Genomic DNA, 12,340 nt, shown 5'->3' with positions numbered 1-12,340 from the left:
TTGTTTTGTCTTCCTTACATCTGAGAGCAGAGATGCATAGCTCTCTCCCTCGCCCCCCTGGGAGATAATTACTGAGGGATATCCTCCTACCTCTGTAACACTCCCTCCCTTTTCTTTTCCTCTCCATGCTTCTTTGCACAGTCTTGTTAGTGAGGGAATGCGACAAGCTTTATCATGTGTGTGTGTTTGAGATGATGCTGAGGAGTTGTATTGCAGCTTTGCGAAGCCTCAGTCTTTTATCTAGGTGTCAAGTGTCTTACCATTTTTTTAGTTGTCAGTTTACTAATGCTGTTGATCAGCTACGACATACATTACAGACTACACATATTCTGGTTGCTGGTTGGCTCTTCTTGCTTGGCGTGCTCACCATTGAGGCTGTTGCTGATTGGAAGCTGATGTAGCTGAGGGTGAGCAGGGTGATAATGCTTATGTGGAGTGTTTAGCAATAAAGTGCGTGGGAGCTGAGCATCTACAATGAAGAGTTTCCTTCCATTATTTATAACACTCATTATGACCTACTTTACTACGCAGCAGTAACCACTGTTTTCTCTCCGTTTCTCTCTATCTATCTATCTATCTATCTATCTATCTATCTATCTATCTATCTATCTATCTATCTATCTATCTATCTATCTATCTATCTATGTATCTATGTATCTATCTATCTATCTATCTGTCTCTTTCTGTCTGTCTGTCTGTCTGTCTATCTATCTATCTATCTATCTATCTATCTATCTATCTATCTATCTATCTATCTATCTATCTATCTCACACACGCGCACACACACAGGCATCTAAACTGTTCTGACTCTTTCTTTCAGTCAGCTACAAATTTTACTTCTTATTTATGTCACCGAAAAGAATGATAAGTTGCAGTAAAACCATCACTAGGGTCCCTGAGAGAGGAGTGAGAGAGAGAGAGAGTGGTTTGGAAGGTCAGGGAGAGGTTCAGAATTTGTTTGAGTGACAAATGATAATGGACATTTGTAAGTAGGCTCTGCCTCTCTCCTGGGTCTTGCTCCTTTTCTGTCACCAGAACAAAAACTGCTCATCGACGTTTGCATGTGTTTTTGGGTGCGTTAGGACTGCAGCTAATTTGTAGCTATTATTTATATTTCTCATTGCTTGATTGCAACATAATACAAAAGACATTTTTTGGAAATACTTTTTTTAAGACCATTTCTGAATTTTCAGATTGTTTTTGAGGGGCTGGTAACAGTCTGTGTTTGGTGTTTTTGCTTGATAAATGGCTCAATACCTGTGAAAGTTTGGTGAATAATTGTCTATCACTTGACTGATGGATTACTTGAGCAGCTGCTTCCGTAATGGTGTGCATGCATATTGTGTAGTTGCATATATATGTTGACCACATACTAATGAATGATGAGAAAAAAAGAGGAAGGTAAGGACATAAGGGAAATGAGTAGAGTACATTTTCTTTTCTCTTTGACCATTGGATCTATGTGTTTGGGATTTGAGACATTAACCATCAGTGTCTTCTTTGGAAGAAGATAAGGAAGGACAGAAAAACCCTTTTTGAAAAGTGATTGACTTTCCGATTGAGACAGAGAAAAAGATAAACAGGCAGAGGAGGGCAGGGATAGAAAAAGTGAGAAAGGTAGTTTTTCAGTTTAAGTAATGTCTAGACAATCCCGACCTGAATCTCTCCAAGAATAATAATAAGCTCCCTGGGAGTTCCATGGCAGGCCTGGGATTGTCACCAAAGCCAAAATCTCTAAGATACAATAGTGGTTCATGACCAAATTTAAATTGAGGCCCTCCCCATATCCTATACATCTTTATCCAAAGTCAAAGGATGCCTGTCAGCAGCAGCTCCTGAGTGTGCAGCAGCTCCTGAGTGTACAGCAGGAGAGCTACCTCCCTCCTCAGATGGAGTCAGTAGCTGATTTGGATTCAGGATGCGTTCAGCTCAGTTCTGCTGGCAACCCAGTTTCATATCCATTACATCTTGTTATCCTTCTGCATGTTTCATTTTACATTTCAAATACTTGCACCCACACTTTCCACAAGCCCCCAACACACACACACACACACACACACACACACACACACACACACACACACACACACACACACACACACACACACACACACACACACACATCACCTCACTCACATCTACCTGAATCACCACAGACTTTTGTTGTTGTTTTGTCTGCGATTGACATTTTGTTGCAACTGGCTTTAAAATTAAGATAAGCTGAAATCCAGAAAAACGTTTGACAGCCACTATTACAAAAAGACAGCTGACATGAAAATATCTCATGGTGGAACAGCACTGCAGTGAGTTAAAGGTTCTCTGTGGAGTTTCTGAGCTCCAGTGGTGCAGTAGAGCTGTTTTTCGATGAGTGGGGGCTCCATTTTGTTTATTTCGAGCAGACATGCTAGGACACATATGCACGTGCAAATGCATGTGGATGATGCGATGCACACTCCTACCAATGATGCCACATTTTCCCCCCAATTAAGAAAGGGAGGCTACAGGCAAAAGCTATGCACAAATGCACTACCAAAGGCATGGAAGAAGAGGACTGTAAATTGCCATGTACATAATGCTGGATTTTAAAAAACTGAACTCAAGTTTGCAAATATCAAATGTAGACTAAAATGCAGTGCCTCCCTTTTATAGATATGGACATTTGTTGAGTTAACTAGTTATTAACATCGTGTTTGATTTAATGTGCAAGTTTAGTGAGTGTAATGTTAAAATTTGTCACTTGGTTCAGCATTGTTTTTACTCTTGTTTCACTATAAATTTGCATATCTAACCTATACCTTCAACATATCTGTGTATTGCATTCCCTGAACGCTTATAAAGCAGGAAATACAAACAAAATTGGGACCTGCTCATCAAATCATTGCAACACGGTGTTAAAGAAACTCCAAGAAGCTCCTTTGAATTATTTATAAATATCATTGAAGATCTGTACCTATACAATGACATTTGCCTCTTTCAAACAGAAGAGGCTGTAAATTTAGATGACATTAAACCATTAAAAAAAATAAGGTGTTACATTTTTGTGTGCTAAAACTGCCTAAACATTTATATTCAGTCTGCAGTTTCGTGGTGTTTGTCCGCTGGGTCTCAGGAGAACCTCCTTGTTTGTTTATCTTTAGCTCCACTCAGACCCCCTAATGGTTTCGTGTGAGCAGTCTCGCGTGCCGAGTTTCACTAACAAGCTTTTCTCCCTCAAATCACCACGGAATATAAATAAGCATCCCTGTAATTGGTTTACTGTCACCAAGCACAGCCTGTTAGCCCTGAAAATGTGGCACGTCTCTTTTAAAATTTTCCTTGTATTGTGGCAGTACCAACTTTGATTGATTATGTATTCCTGGGCAGAGAAAGTGACAGGGACAACTTGTTGGTGTGCATTTTAATGTGTGGCCGCATTGGTGTTGCACCGAGTTTGTGTGCATGTGTGCACGTTTGCTAATGTGTGTTATTGTGCTTTGCCTTGGCTGTGTGGTTCTGTGGTTCATGTCCATTAAGGAGATCTCATTAATCACAAGAGACTCTGACCCCGTCTCTTCACCGCATATTTCCACTCAGTCATCCACAAACAAGGTACTCTGTCACAGATTTCAAAGTCACTTACATTCCACCCCTATCATTCCCAAGCCACAGCCAGGGGGCTTTCTAAATTGCCCCAAGACTTTTCATAGACAGTAACAGAGCGTCGTCCTTGTGGAGACATCTGGAGGGGAATCTACAGCGTGTCAGCAAAGCAAAGTGGTTTATCGTGAAGGGTAGGATATTGGCGTGCACATATGTTTTTTCTGAAGGTGTGTACATGAGTGTGCTCGGCCTGATTTGAGCTCCAAACTAATGAAGAAGGGACAAATCCTGCTGGTGTGTAATGTATCACTGTCTGCCCCCTACCCACTCAAACACATATGTTCACTCACAAACACACACTCTGCCAGACAGCCACTACGTGACCCCCAGTGCCCCAACAGCGAGAGAGATGTCTGCTGTTTGACAGTGTGTCAGCAGGCCCAGATAAACTCAGCTGCCAGCTCTCCACAGAGCTTCGCCTCCCTCCCGCTGACCAGTGAGACGTTTCCACACCGCCGACCATATGACCTCACCTTCCCCGAGTCCTTTACACAGCCTGCTAAGCACTGCTGTGCCTTATAAATCAGCGGTCACACACAGTGACTAATTTCGCTGAAATGCGCCGTGCCAAGCGAGCAAAAACATAGCTTCACATACCCTTACAACTGCCCTGATTTTAAATGGGGTGAATTTAAAGCTGCTCAAATATATATTTAAAGGACCAATGGATCAAATGACTGTGTGTAATGTAAAGATTTTGCTTATAGAAACAAACCCACAGTTTGACCATGTAGGATCTGCAGTTCCCCTCAACTTACCTGCTGAGCCCTAAACTGCACACATACAATATGTTCCTCAGCTATTTAGCAGTATAGAAGCCCGGTGTTTTTTTTCAAGAGCTGCTGTAAAGCAAAACAGACCTAAAAAGAAGAGTGAATATTAGACATGCGAGTTGCATGTGTAAATACGCTTGTTTATATATTTATATATTTATATGTTTATATGTAATATGTAATTATTTTGTTTTACAGCTTGAACCCAAAAAGTGGCTGAAAAAGTGGCAGAAAATTTCATTAACACTTAACTTCGAGTTGTTTTCTGTGTAATGTGGGTTCCTGTGACTTTAAAGGGTCATTTCACCTGAAGTACAAAACCTCATATTTACTCATTATTGTGAAGAAATACATGTTTTAATTTGTCCAACTAAATCCTACACCGAAACTTCTGCCTCCAGTCGAATACAGTGTAGGTGAGGGGATTAAATTGGCACAAAAAAAAAAAAAAATCAGCAGCAACATTTCTGTGTAAGTGCCACTCTTACTTTGGTCAATCCACAGATATCACTGTAAACATATTTAATGACTTCTGATTCTTCAGTGCATGTTACCTGAAAACTACCTGGAGCAGTCATTTAATATAAAATCCCCTGTGTTGCCTTCATTCTTTATTCTTCGCTCCATCTATCTCTCTTTCTCTCTCTCACTCACACACACACACACACACACACACACACACACACACACACACACACACACACACACACACACACACACACAATAACACACATGCACACAAACACACACAAGCACACACAGTCACCTCCAGCAGGAAGCAGAATTGGGCTGTCAGTCAAATAGACAAACTTAAAAAGGCCACACAGAACCCTGGAGGTGATATTAATGAATGAAATACAGCACTGACACAAAAACACACACACACACACACACACACACACACACACACACACACACACACACACACACACACACACACACATGGTACAAAGTCTACCCAAACCGAGAACGGCCCAACATCCACCAAACCAGCTGTTCTGCATCATCTACATCTATTTTGGACACACACGACTTCCCCGCCCTTCAAACTGACTGGCGTTAGTTTTTAATTTAGCTTCATGCACTCAGGAAGCATTGAGACAAGGATTAGAGCAGGGACGAGGAGTAAGGTTGATAAGGTTGATGAGATTGGCGTCCACCTTGTCAGCACATGTTAATCAGCCCACCTGCTTCAATAAGTCTAGATTTTGTTTCGGAAAAGTAAAGCTACACATTTTCCTACCTGTTTTAATCACAGTGCGACACATTATCCTCATTAAAAGTGAACAAATTACCAAAAAATTACTGCAGTTTAGGTCTGTTATGGATTAGAGAGTCAGGAGTATTGTTTCCTCTCCTTCGCTGTCATGGCAATAACCTGGCACCCGACTCAGTTCTGACAGTGTATCCAATATCTGGCTCTTTCCATTTTTTTCATTACTCTCCTCTTCCTGTGTGTCCCCTTGACTTTCTCCTTGACTTACTGGTCTGATGATGAGGCTGAGATAAAAATCTTCCATTGTTCACCGCTATTCTAATAAGACTATCATTTTCAGTACTTGGATTTTGTGTGTGTGTGTGTGTGTGTGTGTGTGTGTGTGTGTGTGTGTGTGTGTGTGTGTGTGTGTGTGTGTGTGTGTGTGAGTGAATACAATATGTTTATTGACCTTGGCACTGTCTACATGCTAGTCATGAGAGCCAATATTGGCAGAGTGAAACGGACACAGCTTTCCTTTTTTTTTTTTCTCAAGCAAGACTTAATAAAAATCCTCCATCTGTTATGTTGCTGTTTATTTCTGTATGTGGCTTTTATATTGTTGTGAATACAAAGCAGTTGTAAATGTAGTGTGCACTGATAAATGCATTCCATAATATTGATAGTTATGTCCTTCACTCAAACCTTTTGCAGGAGATGTTCACACCAGAGTGTAAGTTCAAGGAGTCTGTTTTCGAGAACTACTACGTGATCTACTCGTCCACTGTGTACCGGCAGCAGGAGTCAGGCCGTGCCTGGTTCCTTGGCCTCACCAAGGAGGGACAAGTCATGAAAGGCAACCGGGTCAAGAAGACTAAGCCCTCATCGCACTTTGTGCCCAGGCCCATTGAAGGTATGAGACAACTTGTAGAAAAAAATTTTGGGGGAAAAAAAAGAGAACTTTTTAATGTTTTGTTTGTTCCCTTTCTTTGGTTATGCATGTGTAATTACATTCTAAAGCAATCTGAGAAATTTCTGGTTTATAACATATTTCTTTTCTGGTTTTCGAAGAGCTTTCCAAAGTTATAAAAAAAACCCTAACATTTCAAACTTTTGAATCTTGGCTTGGCCTAAGACCTGAAGCCTACATTAACAACTGGGTGTGTGCGGTTTGAAATAAGTGGCCATCGAGGAGACACGGAAGGTCTGATGAAAAATATTATTGAGTGGCATTATGGGAAATCTTGGCTTATGTGGTTTTGGAGCTTGACCAATATCCAGTCGTCTACGTTTTGAGTTTCATTCGTTTTCAAATGTGTCTCTTGTGAGACTTTCAGCTTTATGAAGGTGCAATGCTAAATCACAGGAGTGCCTCTTTAAAAAGCTTGTGCAGTCTCAGGTACAAGAGAGAGGTGGGTAATGTAAAGCATTACATTCACCAGCTGTATGATATATTCATTAAACCAACCCCGGTTTTATAGTATCACACATAGGAAGGATCTTTGTTGTTGTGGGTACAGGCTTCTTTTTTAATGTCTTCTCTTGCATGTTGAGTGAGAGCAGTCCTGTGATATCTGATAGATAGTATCATGAAAATTTCTCAAGCAATATGATAAAAAATAAAAAGTGCTAACATGACCTAATTCCACTGTTTTATCCCTCTCAGCCTGGTGTAATTGTCCCAGCTTCACACCTGACCTTGTCTCTGTCTGCACATCCATCGCTTCAATCTGCTCCATTGTCCCCTTTCTGAGCTTCTCCTATCTTTGTCCTCTCCTCCTTTCTCCTTCCTCCTCTTTCCTTCCCTTTACATCTCTGCCACAGTTTGTATGTACAGGGAGCCATCACTGCATGAGATAGAGGACAAGCATCGCTCCCGGAAGAGCTCAGGGACTCCCACCATGAACGGAGGGAAAGCTGTCAATCAGGACTCCACATAGCACCTGGGGGAGGGGCTTCCAGCAGGGGGGAGTGGCCTCATCCTGACTCAGGGGAAGGGGCCATAGGAAAACTCACCGCCCCCCCCCAAATACGCACCACCATACCCTCTGAAAAAAAAAGAGTGTGTTGCGACGACGAGGAGCTATTACTGTACACCCAAGACAACAAAAACAAAAACTGAACTCTTGCCTGTGAAAACCTTTTAGATGAATTAATATGAAACCAGAAGATATATACATACATACACATATATACATACATATGTATATATATATGTATATTTATATGAAAAAAAAATTATTTTCAATCAGGACTTGACCAACATTTTATGCAAAAAAGAGAAAAAGCTGTGACAAACAAACAAAGGAATGGTGGTCTCCCTTCACACAAATACAAATATCTGTCATTTCCAATTTATGCTGTGAAAAACAAGCTTTAATACATGTTAAATTTTCATACATTGAGTTGATTTTCTAAAATGCTATTGCACTCTCATGCTTTATTGTGTTATTGTTGTCAATAATAACAATACCATTATCATTATAATCATTACAAATCTGTTGATTTTATCATGCCAGTTACTATCATGGTTATTCTGGCTTTTCTTTTTTTTTTTTTTTTTGAGACTAAAGGAAGTATTTTTTGTTGTTGTTGTTGTTGTTGTTGTTGCTGTTGTTGTTGTTGCTGCTGTTGTTGTTGTTGTTGCTGCTGCTGCTTTTATGTTTTTTCTTTCAGTTTGATCTTGAATGCACTGTCACACCACTTGCTCTGGTGTGAGGGCAAGACTGACAGTACTGATAGTTCTCTGTGTTGTACTCCAATGGAAACAGAGTGCTTAGTGTGGGATGTAATTTACTCAGGTGTGTACCGTAAGTTAGACTAATGTGACTGATAGGACACAAACTCCCCCATGTTGCCCTGCTGCGGCAGGACAGGACTGATACAAGCAATATAATAGAGAGCAGTCTACTATGTGTCGAAATGATACTAATGACAAGCTGACAACACTTCGCCATGGTTGGTGCGTTTGTTAGTAGAAAAAACTGACAAAGAAAGTTGTGTAAGTAGGTAAAGGTCAGAATCAAAGAAATCCTCTTTTGATATAGCTTCAATATAATCTTAAAATTTGCTAGGATTATTATATTAGGTTATAAGCAAAGAGATGTCCAAACTTGTCAATAATGACAAAGAATAGTATTCTCTCCAAAAGCTGAGAGCAAGATAATGACCAGCATCAGCACTACGAGCCATGGCCAAAAATGGTCACTTCACATTTGCACCTCAAAAACACAGACCCCTTTCACTGCTGTTACCTAACACAACGACTCTCAAAATATGATTATATACCTGTATTCATGCTCTTGAACTATATGGACAAATTATGAAATATTTGTTTAAAGACCTGCTGTTCTTTTTTTTAAGCAAGAGAAATAAATGGAAATTGTTTTGGCAGGCCTGGCAGTGAGGGGTTGTGTTGACTAATTTTCAAAAAGTTGTACTATTTCTGTTACTTTTATCCTGAAATCCTTTGAGCTTTTCAACATTGGTGGACAGGGTGCCTGACTGTTTAATAAACCACTGACCTGACATGTTGATATTTTCAATATCAGGTCACAATCATTAAGACTTTCCCACCACAATGGAAGCAGAATGTTTAATTGAGGAACCAGTTCATCTGGACTTAGTCGGGTTAGTGGAGAATGTCATATCATCTCGGTGAGGTTATCTTTTATTTTTTTTATTTTTTCTGAAATGATAACGCATCCATCCTTCCTGGCTTTGCGACCCATCAAATGATCCTTTTTGCTGCATTGTGGGGGAAAGCGTCTCTTTCATAAATCAAGGTACTGACTGTAAAAAAGGCGAATTGACTGGTACACCACATACGCTGTGTACATGGCTGAGTTCATTCCTAATCCCCAATTAATTTGTCTAACTCAGGAAGTCCGACAGTTGTTCCGTGAATCGGGCCAGACATTAAGGCTGGCCGCTCATTGTCCAGCACTCGTTGCACAAAGGCTGGCACCGGTGTGGTGTGTAAGGCTTGGGGTCGAGGGTGTTTTTATCACTAAAGATAATATACAGCGAAGCTTAGCCATCTTAAGAAGGCCGATGAAGGAAATAGGCAAAAGAAAGCATGACCCGCATGAGTGTAGAAGTTGATGTAAGTTTGGTTTGAGGTGAGATCTAATAAAAGATTCTTTTAAATTTAGGGAGAATAGGTCCAAAACTTTTTTATGCAACGTTTGATCAGTATTTTAGCGAGAGTTTATACCTCTCTCCTATAACTGGTTGGAAACCATTTGCTAGATTGGTGGTATGTACTGTAAATAGCACACATTCAGTTGCACAGATCAAACCATAGCGATATATCGTCATGGACCTGGGAGGGTCTTCTACCTGGGACCTGGGTCTACAGCTGATGCAAGTTACCTGCAAGAGCTAACGGTAGATTAGTTCAACTTCCACAGCACCTACAGCATAATGGTGATACATACAGTACATTAGACATGACATTGAAAGTCAACAGGCAAGACCAGCATATATAAGTATCTTTTTACAGAGGTTTATATTGGTGCAAATGAGATATGTGTGGACCTAAAGCAATGCATGAAATTGGATGTACTTCATGTCAACTGTTGATGGCAGAATGAAAGGATTTGAGGAAGGAATGTATAAGGCACGGAGGTAAAAATAGCTGATGTGAGAAAGCAGTAAAGCAAAGCACTTTTTTTTGTGGGTTTATTGATGTATGAAAGGGTGAGCCAAGACCTTGGTTGTATGAGATGTTAACATACTTTAATATTTTTTATTTTTGCAGATGATTTCACTGCATTGGAACACGCTCATATATGCATTATGAATTGTGAGATGACATAAAAAATATGCATTGATAATAAAAATCAGAATGAAGTTAGTGATTGTTTAAGAATAAAGACTATGTTATGAAAAACAATCAACCTACGCCGTTATTGATTCAATGTGTTGTTGATCATGGCTGATTGTACCTATTTTTGCTGTTGTTGTAATGTAATGTCACTCTTTGCAGCAACAAGAGAAGCAGCAGAATAAGCAGACAAACTAAATCCATCAACATGGGTTTTTATGTGCTTCAAATTCACAAAATCCAATCCGTTCCCTCTATCATTCTCCAGGAGTGATTTATCTTCTCACTAGCCCCTAAATCCGATGTGTCATTTTGGGATGGCGCTCCTTCGCCCTTAATTCTCCCGTTGTCATGGAAACAGACCTTCCGTGCCGTCTGCAAGGAGAATGAGGAGGAGGAAGAGGAGGAGGAGGATGATGAAGGTTCCCCTGACTTTCAGGATGTGGCTTCTATTCTCTCCTGCATGATGGCTGCAGCACAGAGCAGCAGGCTATTTTGTTCTCTTCTATTTTGGTGTTTCCTTCAGTTGCAGTAAACGGCTGAGAAGAGCTCAGGCCTGTAACCTGGGGGACAAGATGTATTCACAATGAAAAAGAGATCAAGAGACAAAAATATAACGAAAGATAGAGAGAAGTTGAAGGCAAAAAAAAAAAACTACAGCTCTCTCCATCTCCAGCATTCAAATGAGAATGTTATTTATTTATTTATTTTCCTCAAAACTGCTGTAATTCACTCAAAACACACCAAATATGTTTTTTTTTTCATGCACTTCTTGCCGTTTGTGATTTCTCTACTGTTATATATTGTTCATTTGTATTCACTTTAGAGCATTCGTTATCACGAAGAAAGCTTCGGCTTAATTGAAAACTCAGAAAAAAAAGTCCACAGCTGTGCTCGTGGTTCCAAGAGGTTGTACTTACGCCCAGCAGTGCTTCAGTTAAGTGCTGATGCTTTTAGCTTATTCTTAGCATGTATCGCGCTTACCATGCTCACTATCTTAGTTTACCATGGTAGTATGCTAGCCGATAGTGACTTGCACTGAACACAAAATACAGCAGAGGCTGAATGCCAAGTTTTACAAGTATTGGATGAATTAAAATTTTGACCAGATGATGGAGCAAGATAAAAAGTCAAGGGCTTACCAAAGTTATTACATTTTATCCGGAGGGAGACATACATTGACGTCAGAACCAAATTTCAAAGTAATCCAATAGTTGTTGAAAAAGCATGTGTGACCTGATTATGGAATAGACGGATATCATCTAACGTGTCCCAAATAAATGGGATAGTAGGGGGCTACTAAACTTACTGGCCAAACTGCAGCTTCTGCCACCTCTAGTGGCTGTAGTAAGTATTATTGCAGGAGCACTCAGGTGACAACTTTTAGCCAGGAGACCATTGTTTGTCCTTGTGTTAGTGTTGATTTATTTTATGTTAAGGTATGTAAGTCCCGAAACATTTTTAAGGAATGTGATGTTTGTATTGGCTTTGACTGCGTCACAATATTAATCATGCTTTTACTATTGTTACTGTCATCCCTGGTACTGTCCAATGTTCATAGAAAGACTGCTCCTGTTGCGCGCAAACGGAGTGAAGCACCATGATGCGCAAGGAGCTGTGGGAAGCAATTACCTTTGTGAGTAAGTTACGTTACTTAAAATCAAAATCAGCACCTGGGTGACCTAGGTGTCAAACACAGCGAGCAGGGGGAGGGGAGGAACGATTTTTTTACTCATTGTACTTTTCTTCGGTCTCAATGACGTTTCGCCCCTTATGAAAGGAAATGCCAATCACAACGCGTCGCTCGGCTCCTACTTCATTGCAGTAGCTTCCAGAAGCATTTTAAGAGTCTCTGTTGCTAATTTATTGAGTTTGACGCAACATTTGATGTGTGCTGTCTGCTC

General features: G+C 40.3%; 1 protein-coding gene across 3 annotated transcripts in view; it reads left to right on the top strand.

The window, feature by feature from the left end:
* The window catches only part of fgf12a (fibroblast growth factor 12a), a 29,238-nt gene extending 18,733 nt beyond the window's left edge, over positions 1-10,505 (top strand). For all 3 annotated transcript variants that reach the window (XM_069157290.1, XM_069157289.1, XM_069157288.1), the window contains 2 exons: positions 6,323-6,521; positions 7,433-10,505. In XM_069157290.1, the coding sequence (XP_069013391.1) occupies positions 6,323-6,521; positions 7,433-7,548 (315 nt within the window). In that variant the 3' untranslated portion in view covers positions 7,549-10,505. The remainder of the gene's footprint in view (positions 1-6,322; positions 6,522-7,432) is intronic.
* The last annotated feature ends 1,835 nt before the right edge of the window (positions 10,506-12,340 follow it).

This window comes from Embiotoca jacksoni, unplaced genomic scaffold, assembly GCF_022577435.1.
Source record: "Embiotoca jacksoni isolate LCO1_2020_lvr unplaced genomic scaffold, fEmbJac1.0.p SCAF_22, whole genome shotgun sequence".
In the NCBI taxonomy this organism is placed as follows: domain Eukaryota; kingdom Metazoa; phylum Chordata; class Actinopteri; family Embiotocidae; genus Embiotoca; species Embiotoca jacksoni.
The sequence above is the reverse complement of the archived record's forward strand: the minus strand, read 5'-3'. Positions and strand labels throughout refer to the sequence as shown.